Here is a 22,609-nt window from a genome sequence, read left to right on the forward strand (position 1 = left end):
GATTCAGAGATGAGACCCAGGGAGTGTGAAGTGTCCTCTCCTGACATCTCTCTATGTTTTCTAGAGCCGTGTATCAGGACGCAGACATCTACCTCCTGGATGATCCGCTCAGTGCAGTGGATGCAGAAGTCAGCAGACACTTGTTTGAACAGTGAGTGTGCTCCTGTTTTCTGTCATTTCTTCTTTCCAAGAACCCCATAGAGATCAGGAAGAGAGCTCAGAAAAGACTTGGTGCTTCAGGAGACTCAGCTCACTCTGCCCTGGTGTTCCTTTCTCCCCTTCCTTCCTGCCACAGAAGATCCATCATAGAGAAATCTTGTATCATGATGAAGTTAGGACAGGAACATACAGAAGGTGCTTCTAGTGTATGGAAGACAGTGGGTCTGTGCTTTAGGGAGTGAGGGATATATGGGAGATTTACCCCTGTGACCTGCAGTTGATAACAGACACTGTGGATGGACCCAGACCCCAGGAAGAAGAAAGATGATGTACACTTTTTAAATCAGAGAGTAGGACTTGGTAACCTGGTACTTGACTGCTGGTTCTTTTCCTCCATTATTTGTTAAAGGCACATTAGAAGCGAACTTTTCGGTACTAACATAGGGCTTCCATGGAAAGACCTTGTTGGTTTATGCTTACTATTCTCAGTTTGGAAATAAAACCTTTATTAAGTCTAGTAATAAAATCTTAATAGAATTTGAGGATGATTTATTCCACACCTGAATATTATTTCAATCATTTCACATTGCTTCATGGATGCTTACTAGAATTAATATTCAGATCCACAATGTGGGGTCAACTTGAATTTAAAAAGGTGTCTATAATCTGGCTTGAGTCTTAACTCTCATTCCTGTTTCTGGAATTTAGAACTTGTTGTCAGTGGCTCTTGGCTGGCCACACAGTGATTAATGTAAAACAACTCTGATGCTTTTCTATGTAAAATGTGTCCTTAACACACACTGACTAAGCCCTCTTATGGAGTCTAGACTGGCTTTTTTGAAAGCTTTGTGAGCTTGTTTTTTTGAAAGCTTTGTGAGCTTGTTTTTTTTCCTAAAACATCCTCAACATCTCCCCCATGGTTAGTTCCCTTGCTGTTGTTCACCTCATTAAAGCCAATAAGCCTTCCAGCTGCACTTATCAATGTCCTGCTGTGTATACTGAGATTGCTGCCCTTTACAGATGCCCTGCACAAAACCTCTTAGTTTACAAGAAGGGCAGTCAGCCAGGAGACAGGAAAGACCCCCACTATGTAGAATAAGGGAGACTAGGATGCCCAGCTCTCATTCCTGCCTCTGAGTAACCTGTCTCTATGTGGAGCTTGTTAAGAGGGATGCCTGGGAAAAGGTCAGCAGAGTCAAAGTTTAGAGGGTTTTGCTGCAGGATAAGAAATGCTAAATGAAAGCAGAAGTGGCAGGTGTAGGCTTTCAGTGAAATTGAAAAGATTCCTGTGCCCTGGGCTGGGCGGGAAGTGCCCTGGGGGCCTGCAGGCTGGGCAGGTGTGTGGAGGCTGAGAAGAGTATCCAGTTCTTTTGCTGAAGGAAGAGTAGAAACACAGGTGTGGAGGGAGGAGGAAGCAGGGCTGTGAGGAGAACAGCAGACACGTCCTTGCCTTAGGGGGTGCGTTGTTTGCCAGAGAGAAGCAGTTTGGAAATTCTCACTCTCAGGTCCTGTGTTAGTTTGCTGGGATTGTGTTCATCCAGGCTGCTCTCACAGGATACCAGACCCTAAGCGCCTTAGAAGTAACAGTTTATTTATCTCCGTTCTGGAGGCTGGGAAAGTCCAAGTTCAGGGTGCTGACAGATTCAGCGTCTGGTGAGGGCACGATTCCTGTGTCCTCATGTGGGGAAAGGGTGAGGGAGTTGTGTAGTCCCTTTTATATGGACACTAATCCCATTCATGCAGGCTCCACCCTCATGACCTGGTCACCTCCCAACTGTCCTATTTCCAGGACCTTCACAGTGGGGATTAGGTTTCAGCAAATGAGTATTAAGGACACAAATGCCTAGTCTGTAGCAGGCTGTCATGGATGGAGTGTGGGAGGGTTTAAACAATAGGAATTAATTTTCTCACAGTTCTTGAGGCTGGATGCTCAGGCTTAAGGTGTTATGGGCAGGTTCAGTTTCTTCTGAGACCTCTGTCCTCGACTCCTGATGGAATCCTCCTTGCCGTGTCCTCATATGGTCTTTCCTCTGTTCATCTGTATCCTCGAGTCTCTGTGCTTATGTCTTAGATTCCTCTTTCTAAGGTCAGAGTGCATCAGGCCCAACCTAATTAAGGGTAACTTAATTACTTCTTTAAAGTCTGTCACCAAATTCTAAAGTATTAATGACTGCCTTACTGATGGCTAACATGTTATGTTAACGTGTTTAATTCTGGGGCAACATGATTGACGTACAGCAGGTCCAGAATAGCAAAGTGAAGAGACTTCAACAGAGTCAGCGGTTGTTACAGGAAATGTGTGAGGAACTCTGAGCTCTGGACACAAGGAGCTGGGATTCCAGATCCACTGTGGGGGTTTGGCTTCCACCAAAGTCTGTGTGTAGCTTGTGCTTAGTGTTGGGGTGATGAAAGAGCTCTGCAGATGGATGATGGTAACGACTACACAACCATGTGGATGTACTTAAGACCATTGAACCATATACCTAAAAATGGTAAACTCCATGTTATATTTTACCACAATAAAAAAAGTGCAAAGTGGCATTGATTGTTTCGGAACACAAGAGAGCAAGGCAACTGCCATGTGGCAGGGCCTCCAGCTCTCTGATCTTGACCTCCCTTTCCTACCCTCTCCTTATCATGACTTGGTGAATTTCCCTTGGAGAAGTGCCTAATGGCTTGTCATGAGTTCAGTGACAGGTGTTAGTGCTATGACAAGGATTCCTCACCCCTACCCTCCTGGCATCATGAGGATTTTCCTAGAGATTTGGATAAAAAAGCATTATTTGGGAAAAATTCAAGGTCACCAACTGATAACTTCATTGTAATGATTTGTATTACTTCAATCACAATGGAATGTTACCATGTAAAAATGGAAGAAACCATTTTACAACATTTGAGTTGGTCTGTCTTGAACATGGGCTTCCTGGTGTTCAGCATTAAATAATCTGCCAGGATACTCAGGTTCTACCCCTTGGTCGGGGTCGGGAAGATCCTGGAGGAAGGTGTGCCAATCCATCCAATATTCTTGCCTGGAGAATCTCATGGATAGAGGAGTCTAGTGGGCTACAGTCCATGCAGTTGCAAAGTCTGACATGACTGAAGCGACTAAGCATACACACTACCTTGGACAGAGCAACCCACTAGATTTGATTAAAATCCACTTTAAGGGACTTTTGGCAGGTACTTTTATATTAAGGAGAAGAAATTTCACTTTTAAAAGCTTTAGTACTAAGTCTGAAGAGAGATTTACTCAGTCAGAGGTCTTAGGTACAAATATTGAACTCAGACATGTCAAAAGAAATAAATGAATTTTTTTGGACATAATGAGGTGTATGTGTTAACATCCTGGTCCCTTGCTTCTGATTATAGATCCAGTGTCCAGAATGTCCTCTTGTGAGTTTTGGATTGACATGTACACACTATTATATTTAAAATACATATTCAACAAGGACCTACTGTATTCTCTAAAGCAGGGAACACTGCTCAATACTCTACAATAACATAAATGGGGAAAGTATTTGAAAAAGAATAGATACATGTGTAGGTATAACTGAATCACTTTGCTGTACACCTGAAGCTAACACATTGTTAATCAACTATACTCTAGTATAAAATACAATTAAAAAAACATACAAAGAAAAAAAGCCCAAAGTATCCTTTTGGGACTTTTCTTCCTGAGTCCAAAGCATATGACCGCTTGTGGTTAGGGAGGAGTGGAGAAGGAAGCTGACATTTACTGAGTGGATTGGTGGTTTGATTTCTCAGAATGTGTGGATGAGTTGTCACTGACCTTGTTCTGAGATGAAGAAACAGGTTTAGTCACTTGTGCAACGTCATCAGGCTTGCGAGAGGGACTGAGCTACAGTCTGCTGCCTCCAGACTCTCCACATGACTCACTCAGCAGGCTGAGCTCTGGTCCATGTTCCTGAGATTTGCTCTGTGAGGAGCTTAGGCTCCCAAAGTACCTGCGTGGAACCCCATCTATGATCACTGGGGCCCCAGACCTAGCTACTCGCTTCCCTGGAGGAGTTGTAAACCCTGTGAGATGAGACTGGGGCTGAGTTCCTAGGGGTCTGCATTTAAAATGGAGGAGCAGATTGAGGGGTTAACAAGGTTGGGCTTCACTGGTGGCTTAGATGGTACAGAATTTGCCTGCAGTGCGGGAGGCCTGGGTTAAATCCCCTGAAGTAGGAAATGGCAACCCACTCCAGTATTCTTACCCGGAGACTTCCATGGACAGAGGAAGTTGGCAAGCTATAGTCCATGAGGTCATAGAGAGTCAGTCATGACCGAGTGACTAACACTTTCACTTTGAAGTGAAAGTGAGGAAAGTGAGGGGGATTGTTGGGCTGTATCCTGCTGGCCTGCTAGGCCTGTGCTTGCCCAGCTAGACTGAAGAAAGAGTGAGGAGTCAACACCACAGACACAACTGGTTTAATGACTAGGGTGAGCTTCCATGTCTGAAGCAAGGACCTAACCAGCACCCCACTGTGTGCGGTGGGGAGCAGGGCAGGACATAGCAGCAGTCTGTGCTCCTAGTGGGGACATAGTTGGGGAGGGAAGATTACTAGTTACAGGGGAATTGACATTAGATTGGCTCTTCTGTTACCATGGAAACCAGCAGAGGGCCATGTTCTTCCCTCCCCTTTAATAAGAATAGTAGAGGGTTCTGATCTAAAGCTAGAATAATCATTAGCTAGGCTCTGGGGCAAGTGTGTAGAAAGGTCAGTCATGTGAGTAGGTGTAGGTGAAGCAGGCACTAGGTCAAGCAGGAGATGTAAAGAAAGCAAGAGAGCAGCCATCTTGGGTAGCCTGTTCATACACATGTCTTGGCTATAGAGAATTGGTGTGTCTTCTGAGCTATTGGATGATTCCCACTGTGATTTGGATTCTATTCTTTCATTTTTATGTTTGGAGGGTGTCCAGTCCTAATGAAAAAAATATTTCCTTCCTGTGTGGGACTGGGATGTTACAAAGACTGATGGAGGCAACGTTAGATTTCTTTTTTTATCTGATACTATTTGAGAAGTTTCTAGAAAATGTACTCTGGCAAAGGTTACCAAAAACCTGTCAGTTTTTTTGTTGTTAATGTATGTCATCTATCATAAATAATCACCTTGAAAACTATCTAAGAAAAATGTACACATTTTATATGACATGAGTCTTTCTCTAATTCCTATATAGTAATAAGATAGTGTTTTAGTTCAGTCAAGATTTGGAATATCAGTGTTAATTGTTTTCCATTATGAAACATGTAAATAATTGTTAAGCTGAGTTTTTTAAAGAAAAAAGTAATTTAGCTATTGGTGCCTATTTTACTGGAATACTTTTTAGAATTTTTTAGCAGAGCAAGATTCAAGTTTGCCGCTAATGAATTTCAGGATCTTGTGAGAATCATTGACTTGTATTAGTTTGGTGCAAATGTACTTTTGGTTTCAGACCATGAACTTGAAATCATTATAACTCAGCTCAAACACATCTTTGTTAATCAAAATTAGGGGCCACTACAATCAACATCTTTGCAGCCAAAGATGGAGAAGCTCTATAGAGTCAGCAAAAACAAGGCTGGGATCTTACTGTGGATCAGATCATGAACTCCTTATTGCCCAATTCAGACTTAAATTGAAGAAAGTATGGAAAACCATTAGACCATTCAGGTGTGACCTAAATCAAATTCCTTATGATTATACAGTGGAATTGGCAAATAGATTCAATGAATTAGATATGATAGAGTGCCTGAAGAACTATGGACAAAGGCTTGTAACATTGTACAGGAGGCGGTGATCAAAACCATCCCCCAAAAAAAGAAATGCAAAAAGGCAAAATGATTGTCTGAGGCAGCCTTACAAATAGCTGATAAAAGAAGTGAAGTGAAAGGCAAAGGAGAAAAGGAAAGATACACCAATATGAACGCAGAGTTCCAAAGAATAGCACGGAGAGATAAGAAAGCCTTCTTCAGTGATCAGTGCAAAGAAATAGAGGAAAACAATAGAATGGGAAAGACTAGAGACCTCCTCAAGAAACTTAGAGATACCAAAGGAACATTTCATGCAAAGATGGGCACAATAAAGGACAGAAATGGTGTGGACCTAACAGAAGCAGAATATATTAAGAAAAGGTGGCAAGAATACACAGAAGAACTTTGCAAAAAAGATCTTAATGACCCAGATAGCCATAGTGGTGTAATCACTCACCTAGAACCAGACATCCTGGAGTGCGAAGTCAAATGCACCTTAGGAAGCATCACCAAAAACAAAGGTAGTGGAGGTGATGGAATTACAGTTGAGTTATTTCAAATCCTAAAAGATGATGCTGTTAAAGGACTGCACTCAATATGCCAGCAAATTTGGAAAACTTAGCAGGGGCCACAGAACTGGAAAAGGTCAGTTTTCATTCCAATCTCAAAGAAGGACAATGCCAAGGAATGTTCAAACTATCACACAATTGTACTCATTTCACACAGTACCAAAGTAATGTTCAAAATTCTCCAAGCTAGACTTCAACAGTACGTGAACCGAGAACTTCCAGATATTCAAGCTGGATTTAGAAAAGGCAGAGGAAACAGAGATCAAATTGCCAACATCTGTTGGATCACAAAAATAGCAAAAGAATTCTAGAAAAGCATCTACTTCTGCTTCACTGAATACACTAAAGCCTTTGACAGTGTGGATCACAATAAACTGTGGAAAATTCTTCAAGAGATGGAAATACCAGACCACCTGATCTGCCTCCTCAGAAATCTGCATGCAGGTCAGGAAGCAACAGTTACAATAGGACGTGGAATAGTGGACAGGTTCAAAATTGGGAAAAGAGTACATCAAGGCTGTATATTGTCATCCTGCTTATTTAACTTATATGCAGTGTACATCATGTGAAATGCCAGGCTGGATGAAGCAAAAGCTAGAATCAAGATTTCCAGGAGAAATATCAACAACCTCAGATATACAGATGACATCATCCTAATGGTAGAAAGTGAAGAGGAACTAAAGAGCCTCTTGATGAAGGTGAAAGAGGAGAGACAAAAAAATGGCTTAAAACTCAACATTCGAAAACCTAAGATCATGACATCTGGTACCATCACTTCATGGTAAATAGATAGCAAAACAGTGGAAACAGTTACAGACTTCATTTTCTTGGGCTCCAAAATCACTGTGGATGATGACTGCAGCTATGCAAATAAAAAACATTTTCTACTTGGAATAAAAGCTATGATGAACCTAGACAGCATATTAAAAACCAGTGATATCACTTTGCCAATAATGGTTTGTATCGTCAAAGCTATGGTTTTTCCAGTAGTCATGTATGGATGTGAAATTCAGACCATAAAGAAAGTTGAGTGCCAAAGAATTGATGCTTTTGAACTGTGGTGTTGGAGAAGACTCTTGTGAGTCAAATCAGTCAATCCTAAGGGAAATCAGTCCTGAATATTCATTGGAAGGACTGATGCTCCAATTCTTTGACAACCTGATATGAAGAGATGACTCATTAGAAAAGATTCTGATGCTGGGAAAGATTGAAGGGAAGAGGAAAATGGGATGACAGAGGACGAGATGGTTAGATGGCATCACCAACTCAGTGGACATGCGTTTGAGCAAGCTCCGGGAGATGGTGAAGGTCAGGGAAGCCTGGCGTGCTTCAGTCCAAAGGGGTACAAAGAGTCAGTCACAACTGAACACCTGAACAGCAGCAACAACAAAACACTCAACACATTTTTGCCAATGAGAAATATGTTTGTTTATTCTTGTAGCATAAAAATCTGTGCTTTAGGATTTGATGAACTCTTGGAATGCATTGTCTGCTTCCTACCAGTTGTGGAAGCACTTTCCCTGCAAAAAGTTGTCAAGATGCTTGAAGAAGTGGTAGTCAGTTGGTGAGGGGTCATCTGCATATAGCAGATGAAGCAAAACTTCATAGACCAATTTGTTCAACTTTGAAGTGTTGGTAATGTGATGCGCAGTTGAGCATTGTCATGGAGAAGAACTGGGCCCTTTCTGTTGATCAGTACTGCAGACATTACTGTTTTCAGTGCGTCTCATCGATTTACTGAGCGTATTTCTCAGATGTAATGGTTTCACTGGGATTCAGAAAATTGTAGTATATCAGACAGGCAGCAGACCACCAAACAGTGATCACAATTTTTCTGATTCAAATTTGGCTTTGGGAAGTGCTTTGGAGCTCCTAGTTCAACCACTGAGCTGGTCATCACCAGTTATATACAATCCACATTTTGTCGCACATCCCAGTTTGACTGAGAAATGGTTCATTGCTATTGCATAGAATAAGAGAAGATGACACTTCAGAACAATATTTTTGATCAGCTCATGAGGTACCTACTTCTTGAGCTTTTTCACCTTTCCCAGTTTGCTTCAAATGCCAAACAACTGTGGTATGGTTGATGTTGAGTTCTTCCCTAACTTCTTGTGTAGTTGTAAGAGGGTTAGCTTTGATGATTGCTCTCAGTTGGTGGTTGTCAATTTCTGTGGCCAGCCTCTATGCTCCTAAACTTCAAGGCTCTCATCTCCTTTGCAAAACTTCTTGACCACTACTGTGCTGTACATTCTTTAGCAGTTCCTAGGTCTAATGGGTTGTTGATATTGTGAGTTGTCTCCACTGCTTTGCAACCCATTTTGAACTCAAATAAGAAACTCGCTTGGATTTGCTTTTTGTCTAACATCATTTCCATAGTTTAAAGAAGTATAAAATAAATAGCAAGTAATAAGTCATTATCAAAGAAACATAAAGTGAGAAATAAGCATTAAAATGATGTTTAACATAACTATATTTATTTAGAATGTATTCTGATATCAAATGACAAATTTCAACAATGCAAAAACTGAAGTTAGTTTTGCATCAACTTAAATATTTGTGTTTAATTTGTTTTATTTGGTATTTACAGATTTTTGAGGGCTGTCTTGTCTTTGTCTCATGTTTTCAATTTACGAATTTTCAGTTGTGAGCACCCCGATTAATGTGTTTTGTTCATACTGTACCTTTTACATTTGTAGGTGTATTTGTCAACTCTTGAGTGAGAAGATCACAATTCTAGTGACGCATCACTTGCAATACCTAGAAGATGCAACTCAGATTCTGATACTGAAAGATGTAAGTAATTTCTAGAAGTCTGTGGAGCTTGCTCACACTCAGATGTATTGAAGGCCAGATCCTCCAAGCAGATCACTCTCCTTGGATATGTGATAAACACCCTCTTCTCCCTCAGTTATATCCCCTTCTTCTGAGAACTGGTGATATTCATATCTTTGAGGATGAATAAAAAGACCTGTAGAAATGTCACTCTAAGCCACATAAAGCCTAAAGTATATTAAAGTGCTACTGAAGAATCACTGAATTATCACTTCTAGTGACTTTTTTTAAAGATAATGATGCTATTTTATTTAGAACATTTATTTCCTCTTCCACAAATTTGGCTCAGAAGGTAAAGTGTCTGTCTACCATGCAGGAGACCCAGGTTTGATCCTTGGGTTGGGAACATCCCCTGGAGAAGGAAATGGCAATCTACTCCAGTACTATTGCCTTGAAAGTCCCATGGACAGAGGAGCCTGGTAAGCTACAGTCCAAGGGGTTGCAAAGAGTCGGACACGACTGAGTGACTTCACTTTCACTTTCCACAAATTAAGTCAAAGTATATTAGTATTTGGAAATTAGAAATACTAAGACCTGTTTGTACACATGTGATGTCATGTGCAGTTTGCCTGAAGATCATCTTCCATTAGCACTAGAAGCGAGGTTGTGTGCTGAGCACCCTGGTCAGAGATGCCCACTCTGCTGGTGTTGCCCGTTGCTGGTATTCCTGCCTAGGTCTCTATGTGCCTGAAACGTGTGGGAGCCTGTGCAGCAGGAGGACAAGGCCTTGCTTTTATGGGGCTCCTGTTCTTAAGGGGAAGATGTGACATCCTGGCTACCTCCCTAAGGATCTGGTGCCTCATGGGCTCTGAGTGACATGAAGGTGGGAGCCATGGAGTCACCTGGGGAAGCGGATCTGAGGCAAGGGGTCCTAAGGAAGGAGCTGACCTGGCAGTTTGGAGGAATGGCAGGAAGACCAGCATGTCTGAGGAGAGTGAGCAGGGGGACAGGAGGGAGCTGGTTTCCAAGCAGTGGGCAGCAGGCCTGGAAGTGGAATTAAAGCCGTTGGATGGTCCAGAGCAGAGGAGGGAGGTGGTCTGATGTGGGATTTAAAAGATTCTTTCCATGTTTGCTGGGGGAGCAACAGCAGAAGCAATTTGAAATCTTAGTAATGTTGGGAAGGCAGAAATACAGGCTCAGGCTAGGATGTCAGTTTCTAGAGCTACTGTAACAAAGCACCACAAACGGGGTGACTTAATACAATAGAAGTTTATTGTCTCCCTGTTCTAGAGGCTATGGGTCCCAAATCCAGGTGTGGCAGGAGTGTGTTCCCCCTGAAGGCTCCAGGGGACAACCCTTCATTCCAGCCTCTGGCATTCGCCGGCCTTCCTTGTGTTCCTTGGCTTCCAGCAGCAGCATTGTGGTCTCTGTCTCTCTTGTCACATGGCCATTGTCCCCATGTCAGTCTGGGTCTCTTCTCTTCTCATAAGAATGTCAGTCACATTGAATTTAGGGTTGCTCTGCTCCAGTGTTACCTCATCTTAACTTCATCACATCTACACAGACTGTTTCCATTAAATAATGTCATGTTCATCTGTTGGGGCCGGCGTGAGGCACTCCGCCCATGGCAAAGGTCATGAGGAAGGAGGCGCGACATACGCAAAGGCGGGATCGAGCCTCAGGAGTCCCCCTGGAAATCCTCGAGCATCTACCCCCATAACCAGAGTCTGCCTACTTTGCTACCTTGTGCTCTCACCTACACCTCTGACTTTATGGAGGCTGTCCCCCACCACCTCTTTTGGAGAAGGAGTTAACTTAGAGCTCCAGTTAATAATAATTCCTGGGTGTAATAGGAGTGTTTCAACCTACAAACTCCTCTGAAGGTTCTCTAGCCTGCCTGACAGGCTCGCCTGGCCACATGTGATTGCTCACAGCCTCCCAACTATGAGAGGCACGAGATGCTTTAAACCTTCTAAAAACAGGTTCCTTAGAAAAGTTAGAAAACTATTAGTATAAGTATAATGGGCTGATTAGAAATTGTATTGGTGAAGGGTTTTTCATTTGTTGAGCCAATGTTTGTTGCTAAGACTCCACATCCCCTGCCCTTACACACATTAATGAATATATAGAAGAAATAAGTACTAACCTTTGATATAAATCACAATAGACCTTAGGCTAAGTAAATTCTTTCCTTAACTAAAACCCACTACACCCTCACCCTATAGGAATGTAACTTTGTTTGGGTGGCGTCTGTTTTAAGAATAATCACCCCTGGAGAAATAAGTGTCCTGGTTGACTGACCGCTGTCAAAAGGAGAGGGTCATAAATTGTCAGCAGGCCCCCTGGCCAGAAGATAATGTAACACTCCTAAGACCTCTATATACATTTGTATGAAGCACCTGACTTTGATAAAAGTCAGGACAGCTGACCCTGCGTGACTTTTGCATAACATCTCAGTGTATAAAAGTAGACCATGGAAAATAAAGGATTGGGATCAGTTCCTCGAAAGACTGGTCTGCCCATGTTGCTCTCTCTCTCACTCTGGCTGAGTCTCCATCTGGAGCATGGAACCCACCAAGCTTACTAATTTTGCCTGGGCTTCTAAGATCCGACTGAGGAGGCCTCAGTGTCTTCTCTCCTTCGGGAGAACGGAAGGACGCCTGCAGCCTACGTAAGTGGTGCAAGCTTCTTGTCTTGAAGTTTTATTGGTCTCCCACGTAAACCAAGCTACTCAGCCTCTTTTCTCCACTGAATTTTCCTACTGAGCTATCCTCATTCTATTGCTCTTTATATCTCTAATTAATATCTAATTGAAGCTATTGTATCCTGATCCTCGCCTATGCCGTCCCCGCTTCGAACTCCCTGGATCAGCTGGGGCTAGACCCTGGCATTCACCGGTGTCATATTTAGGGCTTGATCATATCTTTTTAGGGGGACACCATGCAATCCACTGCACTTGATGTAATTGAGGGTGGGCTGAAGATTAGAAGTTTTCAGACCTAGTGGTTGTTTGATGCTTCAGTCCTTGGCTTGTTTGCCTCTGTACCTCAGCATCTCCTTTGTTAACCCATGTCTGTTCCAACAGGCCTTAGTCAGATTTCTCACTTATGAGGTGAATTTCTGCTCCAAGTTAGATTATTAAAATATAGCACCTCTACTTCTCTAGAAGCAGTTCCATGTGTTGACTCTTTTCCACTCCTCCAGCAATAGGGGTTTCCGATTTCTCAGGCTTGAAAGCAGTTAATTCCATGTACAGAGAGAGTGATAGTTGCTGCTGCTACTAAGTCACTTCAGTCGTGTCCGACTCTGTGCGACCCCATAGACGGCAGCCCACCAGGCTCCCCCATCCCTGGGATTCTCTAGGCAAGAATACTGAAGTGGGCTGCCATTCCCTTCTCCAATGCATGAAAGTGAAAAGTCAAAGTGAAGTCGCTCAGTTGTGTCCGACTCTTCGCGACCCCATGGACTGCAGCCTACCAGGCTCCTCCATCCACGGGATTTTCCAAGCAAGAGTACTGGAGTAGGGTGCCATTGCCTTCTCCAGAGGGAGTGATAGTAGTTTGTAAAACCTCAACATTATTTAGCTCATCCCTAGATGTTTTGGTATTCTCTGATTGCTTCTATTGATGACACCATCCCCACATTTAGTACTATTGGAATGATTTGTCCACTGGTGAGCACCCCTGGATGAGTTGGAGTCTATCCTTCCTGTTTGTCTAGTCCCTTTCTAACAGCAGAGAGTGGATGGCTACCCCTTAAACCCTTCAGAATTGTTAGTCCTCGGCTGCTGAGTCAAATTGCTATATTTTTAACACTAGTCATTTCCTCTTGCATCTTACAGATACAAATAGAAACTGTTAATCTCATTTTGAAAAGGTGTATGACTCAAAGAAATAGAGGAAAACAACAGAATGGGAAAGACTAGAGATCTCTTCAAGAAAATAAGAGATACCAAAGGAATATTTCATGCAAAGATAAGCTCGATAAAGGACAGAAATGTTATGGACCTAACAGAAGCAGAAGATATTAAGAAGAGATGGCAAGAATACACAGAAGAACTGTACAAAAAAGATCTTCACAACCCAGATAATCACGATGCTGTGATCACTCACCTAGAGCCAGACATCCTGGAATGTGAAGTCAAGTGGGCCTTAGAAAGCATCACTATGAACAAAGCTAGTGAAGGTGATAGAATTCCAGTTGAGCTATTCCAAATCCTGAAAGATGATGCTGTGAAACTGCTGCACTCATTATGCTAGCAAATTTGGAAATCTCAGCAGTGGCCACAGGACTGGAAAAGGTCAGTTTTCATTCCCATCTCAAAGAAAGGCAATGCCAAAGAATGCTCAAACTACCTCACAATTGCACTCATCTCACACGCTACTAAAGTAATGCTTAAAATTCTCCAAGCCAGGCTTCAGCAATATGTGAACCTTGAACTTCCTGATGTTCAAGCTGGTTTTAGAAAAGGCAGAGGAACCAGAGATCAAATTGCCAACATCCGCTGGATCATGTAAAAAGCAAGAGAGTTCCAGAAAAACATCTATTTCTGCTTTATTGACTATGCCAAAGCCTTTGACTGTGTGGATCACAATAAACTGTGGAAAATTCTGAAAGAGATGGGATTACCAGACCACCTGATCTGCCTCTTGAGAAATTTGTATGCAGGTCAGGAAGCAACAGTTAGAACTTGACATGGAACAACAGACTGGTTCCAAATAGGAAAAGGAGTTCATCAAGGCTGTATATTGTCACCCCACTGATTTAACTTATATGCAGAGTACATCATGAGAAATGCTGGACTGGAAGAAACACAAGCTGGAATCAAGATTGCCGGGAGAAATATCAATAACCTCAGATATGCAGATGACACCACCCTTGTGGCAGAAAGTGAAGAGGAACTAAAAAGCCTCTTGATGAAGGTGAAAGTGGAGAGTGAAAAAGTTGGCTTAAAGCTCAACATTCATAAAACGAAGATCATGGCATCTGGTCCCATCACTTAATGGGAAATAGATGGGGAAACAGTGGAAACAGTGTCAGACTTTATTTTTCTGGGTTCCAAAATCACTGCAGATGGTGACTGCAGCCATGAAATTAAAAGACACTTACTCCTTGGAAGGAAAGTTATGACCAACCTAGAGAGCATATTCAAAAGCAGAGATATTAGTTTGCCAACAAAGTTTCGTCTAGTCAAGGCTATGGTTTTTCCTGTGGTCATGTATGGATGTGAGAGTTGGACTGTGAAGAAAGCTGAGTGCTGAAGAATGGATGCTTTTGAACTGTGGTGCTGGAGAAGACACTTGAGAGTCCCTTGGACTGCAAGGAGATCCAACCTGTCCATTCTGAAGGAGATCAGCCCTGGGATTTCTTTGGAAGGAATGATGCTAAAGCTGAAACTCCAATACTTTGGCCACCTCATGTGAAGAGTTGACTGTTTGGAAAAGACTCTGATGCTGGGAGGGATTGTGGGCAAGAGGAGAAGGGGACGACAGAGGATGAGATGGCTGGATGGCATCACTGACTCGATGGACATGAGTCTGCGTGTACTCCGGGGGTTGGTGATGGACAGGGACGCCTGGCGTGCTGTGATTCATGGGGTCGCAAAGAGTCGGACACGACTGAATGACTGATCTGATCTGATGACTTTTTCCTCCCAAGTAGAACAAGACACAGTGCATCATGAATAACTAACTCTGCAGTATCAGATGTTGCCCAAAGGCTTCATTGGTTTTCTCCCAAGGCACCACATCAGAGTGTGGATTGACAGGGCTACCAGTGAGGATGCTGGGCCACCTTCTTTCCACCTGACCTGCCTCAGCCAGACATGCCCTCCTTTGGTTAGTTTTTCATCCTGGGATTTTGCCTAATATTTTGTTTGCCTCTAAGTGAATCAGCCGAGTTTTGATTCATGGAGTCAGAAATAGTGAAAACTTTGCACATTATTTTCTATAACTTTGTAAGAGAGGGAAACCGCAATGATGTACCACATATGTTCAAAGAACATTAGATTGGCCATAGCTTTGCTAGTTGCCTGATTTAGGGAAGTTGTGTTGGCTTCTTATGATTGGTTGTTCTTAATTTTTCTTGGATCTGAGTGCATGGATTGTAGTTTAGGTTTTGGTTTACTGGCATGGGCTTCCAAAACATTAGAGCCACCAATCTCATGGCCTCCTTGTTTATGAGCTATTTTATAAGGTAAAATATTGAATTTTCAGTTTGGAACTTCCTGAGTGTGTGGGATAGTGTAAAGACCATGAAGACACAGCTCATGGGTTCTCTGTCCAGAGCTGGTTCCTATACATCCTATTCCAGGTGGACACATGATATTATGACAGTGACAGTGGTCAATGAATGTTTGATGAATGACCCTTACCTATGGAGATGTGCTTGTGTCCACCTCTGGGTTAGATTTAAGTTCCTTTCCTAGAATATCCTTCCCAGTTGACTGTTTTTTAAAATTCTTTTTCTCACACAAGGCTTCTCTCAATTCCCATGTTGTCTATAGAGACTTTGCTGATCCTCACACCAACCTCCATGCTTCTTACTTTCGTACGTGCCCAGGGTAACTATATTAATGGCCTACATTTTAACACACAAGCACTCATTTCTTTCATATTCCTCAATACCTAACACAGGTTTTTTCAGAGAACAGAATGCTCAGTTCTGTGTTGAGTTGAACCAAACTAGAATTGTCAGCCAGAATTCCATTCCTAAGGATTATTTTCTTAGGAAAATTGTAATTTAAACCCAGTTAACTTTTCTTGATTAGTATTTAGACCACATTAATATTTTCAAATGCAAATGTATTCCTCTCAAATTCTTTATTTTAGGGAAGAATGGTGCAAAAGGGAATTTATGCTGAATTTCCAAAACCTGGGATAGATTTTGAAGATATCCTTTTGACAAACGAAGATGAGGAGGCTGAACCATCTCCAGGTCCAGGAACTCCCACTCTGAGGAACTGGTCCTCCTCTGAGTCTTCAGTTCAGTCACTACAGTCTTCCAGCCCCTCATTGAAAGATGCAACTCCAGAAGACAAAGATGTGAGTTTCTCATCCTGCAACATGCCCTAGTCTGTCTCTTCTTGGTGGCCTCATGGACCTTCAGTCTTCTTCTCTCATGACATCTTTGTTTGTCCCAAAGTAGATCCTAAGTTTCCAAGACCTTATTCCATGGACTTGGTAGAATTAAATTGCTCCCTGCTTGGGGTTCTCCCTTGGGTGTAGGATGGAGGATCTTATGGAGACCAGCAGCAGGTGTACTGCTATGACTTCATGAGCTTATGTGGCTCATAATGATGTGAAAACCCTTCAATTTACTGTAGTTTATATCCTACTTACTCTGGTGGCCTCCAACTTCCCTTATACATCCAGAGGTTTAATGTGAAGACCCCCTTAGAGTGAGTCCTTCTGTGACCACACTGAATCAGCTACTTTTCCTATAGGTAGGAATGTTCTGGCCCTGCAGGTGACTAATAGTAGTATTTTGCTCCATCATCAGATGGTTTATGATAGGCCAGAGGTAGCCTGTGCAAAGGACCCATCACTCAGCAGACACTTTGGAGTTAGTTCCCATCTTCCTTTCTTATCCTTCAAGACTGAGAACCACATCTCACCCACCTTCAATTTTCAGTGATCAGGACAGAGCAGAGGACATCCTAGGCTCCTATGACTCTATAATGCATCTTAAGTCCTCCAGACAGAAACACACTAGATCTTCCTTAAAAACATACACAGGTATTCCTCTATATACAAATCCTCACTATCCGGACCTAAGAGCCTGGATGATTCTGATAAGTGTTCAGATTAGTCTTCCTCACATCCCTACACTCAGGAATCACTCTCTAAATTTCAGGAACCAAATAAATTCTGATCCCATGCTTGTCCCCTGAGATCCAAACTCACATTACTCCAATTCTCTATGTGAACTCAGTTTACTGCATTAGGTTAATATTTTGAGGCCCAGGTACATTTTATGTTTCCATTCTTGAATGACACAAATAATCTAGAAGTATACATTAGCTCCATATAATTTTGTGTATTATTTTGGAACAAGCTTCTGCACTTATACTTGAATCAAGTATAGTGTGCATGTGCTGAGAGTCATGATCAACTTCAAGCAAAGCCCTTCAACAATGAATAACTTTATGTGAATCATGTTTCTTTGTTTCTAATAGATTCTTAGGAATAGGATGGCTGGATCCGAGGGTCAATGTACACATTTTTCACTAGATATTCCCATATCCTGCTCTGTAGGAGGTGTGCCATCTTGCACTCCTGCAACTGTATGAGATGAATCCATTTTCCTATACCTTTGCAATGGATGGCATTGTTTAACTTTTGAAACTTGGGGGTTCATTATTTAAAATTTTGTCTCTCATTGCCATTTTCCCCTCCCAGACTGAGAATATACAGGCTATACCATCACTGGAGAGCAGTTCGATAGGAATGGTTGGTTTTAAGATCTACAAAAATTGCTTCAGAGCTGGTGCTCACTGGTTCATCATCGTTTTCCTTATTCTAATAAATGTTGCAGCTCAGGTAAATAACATTTATTTTGGTTTGTGCTTTCAGCTTGATACCTATGTGCTAATTCAAACCATGTTTATTTTATTATTTTTAATATGTATATTAAGAGATATGTTTCCAAGGCTTCGTGAGGTTGTGGGATCTTGCTAGGTGAACCTGAAATCAGAAAAGCAGGCCTGCAGCCTGGAACCTTAGGCAGGACCTGACTCTGCTGTCTTGAGGCAGAATTTCTTCTTCCTCTGGGAATAGGAAGGATTGAGTTTTGCTCTTAAGGCCTTTATCTGACTGGATGAGGCCATCACAGTGTTTAGGGTGATCTCCTCTACTGAAGTTCTGATGATGGGTGTGAACCACATCCACAACACACTTCACAACAACATCTAGATGGGTGTTTGGTTGAATCACTGGAGACCGACCTCACCAAGCTGACACTGAAAACTGATCATTGCTGTACCTGTCAAGCTTTTTCCCTTGGAAGAATCCCAATATTTGTACTGTTGCATTTTGCAGTCCACTTGGATTTGCATTGAAATACATTATATGTGGAGAGCAAAGTTTTCTAGGGAAAAGGGGGTATCTTTTAAAGGTTTTAAAATGTAGCATGCCCTCCCTGACCTGTGGTCATCTGGGGTGTGGGGCTTGGCACAGACCTGAGCCAGAAGAACCGTCTCTGTGTTCTGGAGTCTTTCCATCCCCCATCCTAGTGAGCAGGGTGTGAGGGTTCAGTAATATCAGTGTATGAGTGACTGTTGTTTTCTGCTCCAGGTTGCCTATTTCCTGCAAGATTGGTGGCTTGCAGACTGGTGAGTGATTCCTGGTCTGACCCAAAGTGCTGTGAAATCTACATGAAGCGTCACTTTCCCAGTTGGGATAGGGAGGTGGGGTTTGTTCAGTCTCTTTCTCTGACCCTCACGTTGTTTCCCTAAAGAAAAACTAAAGTTCCTGCTGATGGCATATGACCCTCCCATGGTCTCTGTGTCTGACCCTCAGGAGCTTCCTCACAGACAATTTTGCGAACCAGAAGTCATGATTCAAATTGAATTTTTATAAGGTAGATGGACACAGGACATTATGAGCTGGGAATGATTTTTCAGCATGAAACACATCTCCAATATTGACAATTTTTTGTGTGTTTGTCTAAATTCTATCTATAACATACTATTTTTTTTTTCTTTCCCATTCCATAGGGCGAATGGAAAGAGTACCCTATATGCCATGGTCTTTGGACAAGGAAACATGATTGTGATGCCTGATCCTGACTGGTACTTAGGAACTTATTCAGGTAAAGCTGAGTAATCTGCTCTATCTGAAGTGCTTACAATGAGCCTGTGTGAGCAACTAGGGCTTCCAGGAGTAATTCAGTAAGATCTTAGTGGGTTAAAAGTCTGAGTTGCAGTTTCTCCATGAATTAATTAGAATACTTATTATCATATTCACTTTATTGTAGTAGTCTGGAACCAAACTTGCAATATTTGCAAACTTGCAAAGAAAGGGGTTTCCCGAGATGGAATCTGCTCCTGGTGAAAATACTGTAAAGACTATTGAAATGACAGCAAAGAATCTAGAATATTACATAGACATAGTTGATTGATAAGACAAAGCCTGGTTTGAGAGAATTGACTCCAATTTTGAAAGATGTTCAACTGTGGGTAAAATGCTATCAAACAGCATTGCATACTACAGAGAAATTGTCCATGAAAGGAAGAGTCAATAGATGTGGCAAATTTCATTGCTGTCTTATTTTAAGAAATTTCCATAGCCATCCCCTTCTCAGAAACTAGCACCCCAATCAGTCAGTAGCCATCAACATTGGGGCAAGATCCTCCACCAGCAATAAGACCTAAATCGCTGAAGGCTCAGATGATGGTTAATGTTTTTTTAGCAATAAAGTATTTTTAAAAATTAAAAAAAAGAATAATTAATTTTTAGATCTACTAGAAGAAAGAGGTTGACTGAAGTCTCTTAATTTGTTCAGTACTGGATTTTGGAAGTTACACCAGGATTGTATATTGAGAAAATCAGCCACTGGAAATATGTAGCTATTGTGTATTCTAGTAGGTGCTTTAGCTAAATCTTATCCCTTCATAGCTCAGTTGGTAAAGAGACTGCCTGCAATGCAGGAGACCCAAATTTGATTCCTAGGTCAGAAAGATCCCCTGGAGCAGGAAATGGCAACCCACTCCAGTATCCTTGCCTGAAGAATCCCATGGACAGAGGAGCATGGCAGGCTACAGTCTGTGCGGTTGCAATAGTTGGGCACAACTGAGCAACTAGGCTATATGGATGCGCAAGGGAATTAGAAACGGATCCTCACTTTGTGGTTTAGATTGTTTCAATTCTGTCTAAATAAACCTTGGCTTTTATTGAATTTGGGCAAAATCCTGTGGCAGCATGGGCCCTCAGATAAGAGCATTATTGCTTCACAGGTATGCAAAGCTCCCCTTCACCATACTGCTCATCTCTTGAGCTTCACAAATTGCTTAAGAGGGAAACTAAGTAGGGGAAATCCAGTGTCTGAGAATTAAGACTCCTTCTCTTTCTTACTTAGAGATCACAATTTTATTGTGTCTGCAACTGTGATTAACTTAGATGCTTGCCAGACTTATATTAACACTGCTTTCTACTTTCAAAAGAGTGCTTAGTATATATATAGTCAGAGAAGGCAGTGGCACCCACTCCAGTACTCTTGCCTGGAAAATCCCATTGATGGAGGAGCCTGGTAGGCTGCAGTCCATGGGGTCGATAGGAGTGGGACATGACTGAGTGACTTCCCTTTCACTTTCCACTTTCATGCATTGGAGAAGGAAATGGCAACCCACTCCAGTGTTTCTTGTCTGGAGAATCCCAGGGACAGGGGAGCCTGGTGGGCTGCCGTCTATGAGGTCGCACAGAGTCAGACACGACTGACATGACTTAGCAGCAGCAGCAGCAGCAGTATATATATATAGTACACACTTTTTAAAGGAAGTCTCATCTAAAATATTAATATTCCCATGGGAAACCTTCATACAAGCTTTCTACAGAGTGTGATATCTTTATAAGAACCCACTCATTGAAATTTGGTGTTTATTACATTGATCTCCTGCTAAGAAACATAAATCCATTCGTTGTTTATCTTCTAAATTGGTGGACTATGGGGACTTAGAAAAGTAAGGAAGGGATTCTATTATGCATTCACATAGGATGGTGGAATAAGACAAATACCCATAGATGGAATCCAGGAATTTGAGCAACTTTCAGAGCTGAAGTCATATGTCAGCTGAAGGAGAAAAAAAAAGTACTGGATGGAATACTTCTTACAGAAGTCATGTCCACTCTAGCATTGTGAATTCAAGAGATTTAAGAAGGGCTATTAAAAAATATATATATATACTTTTAATTTTGGCTCCACTGAGTCCTCATTGCTTTGTGCAGGCTGTCTCTAGTAGCACGAGCAGAGGCTACTCTTAGTTTCAGTTTTGGGCTTCCAATTGCAGTGGCTTCTCTTGTTGCAGAGCACAGGCTCTAGGTTCATATGCTTCAGTAGTTGCAGCACACAGGCCCAGGAGTTGTGACTCACAGGCCCAAGAGCATGCGGGCTCAGTAATTGTGGCGCAAGAGTAGTTACTCTGGCATCTGTAATCTTCCCAGTGCAGGGAGTAAACCTATATCCCTTGCATTAGCTGATGAATTTTTATCCACTGCACTACCAGGGAAGTTCTAGAAGGGCTATTTTCATTTTTATATGCTGAGGGGGATGCATGTATACCTGTGGCTGACTCATGTTGATGTATGGCAAAAGCCATCACAATGTTGTAATTATCCTCCAATTAAAATTAGTTAAATACATAAAACCACAAATTAAAAAAATTATATGCATAGGGGGCACTCATTTATGTCACTAAATAAAATATGTTTAAAAGATTATGTTCATTTCCAAATGCTTCATGTTTCTATTAAACACTTAGAGATTAGTTGCTTGTTTAGGTTTATTATGTCATGTTAAAATATAATTTGTATTTTCTTGCAATTATTTGTGAGATTTTCTGCTTGCAACTTAATGCAATATTTTCACAGTCTTTACAGCTATTTAGGCATGGAGATAGCTACTTTACACAAATTCAAGGAAATAGTAAATCATTTCTCCTATTCCCTGTTAATTCAAGCTGATACTAAAGCATTCCTCAATTTTAGATTGTGGGACATGTAATTTGTAAGATTTGAAATAGAAGCAATGGAAGATCAACTACTTTTATTGATATAATTTTCTTTCTTCTGAGTTTTTATTAAAACTTGTAATTGTATTAGGAAAGCCTACAATGAAATTGTAGCTTATACCTGATCTTTTCCCCATGTGGTTTCTATTTAATGAGAAAACATAGTAATTTTTATATTCTTCCTTATAAATTAAACTCTTATAGGATCTATTGTATATATACACATCTATTCTACATATAAATTTGCATATAAATTATATTTATAGAATACAGCATATAATATCTTTATAAAGTGCATAACATGTTTTAGCATCATTGAAGCAAAGGCAGAGATCTTATATTCTGAGTGATGTTTCTTATTTCAGGTTTAATGGTAGCTACCGGCCTTTTCAGCATCGCGAGATCTATGTTGTTAATATACGTCCTTGTTAATTCTTCACAAACTTTGCACAATGAAATGTTGGAGTCTATTTTGAAAGCTCCAGTATTGTTCTTTGATAGAAATCCAATAGGTAAGTCAGACACCAAGCTTATTAGCAAACCTGTCTTGTTAATGCATTTAGTACCTGGTTACATTTGATGTTTGAAACTGGAGGAGATTCTTAGAAGAAAATCACTGTGCATGTTGATCCATCTTCTACAAAA

General features: G+C 41.5%; 1 protein-coding gene across 1 annotated transcript in view; it reads left to right on the top strand.

The window, feature by feature from the left end:
• Positions 1 to 22,609, top strand: part of LOC102285781 (ATP-binding cassette sub-family C member 4) — a 166,768-nt gene that overhangs the window by 65,313 nt on the left and 78,846 nt on the right. The window contains 7 exon segments of the mRNA XM_070366732.1: positions 65 to 151; positions 9,165 to 9,261; positions 16,071 to 16,283; positions 17,640 to 17,780; positions 18,534 to 18,571; positions 18,956 to 19,050; positions 22,330 to 22,476. Of these exon segments, the coding sequence (XP_070222833.1) occupies positions 65 to 151; positions 9,165 to 9,261; positions 16,071 to 16,283; positions 17,640 to 17,780; positions 18,534 to 18,571; positions 18,956 to 19,050; positions 22,330 to 22,476 (818 nt within the window).

The sequence above is a fragment of the Bos mutus genome, unplaced genomic scaffold, assembly GCF_027580195.1.
Source record: "Bos mutus isolate GX-2022 unplaced genomic scaffold, NWIPB_WYAK_1.1 CTG197, whole genome shotgun sequence".
Taxonomy (NCBI): domain Eukaryota; kingdom Metazoa; phylum Chordata; class Mammalia; order Artiodactyla; family Bovidae; genus Bos; species Bos mutus.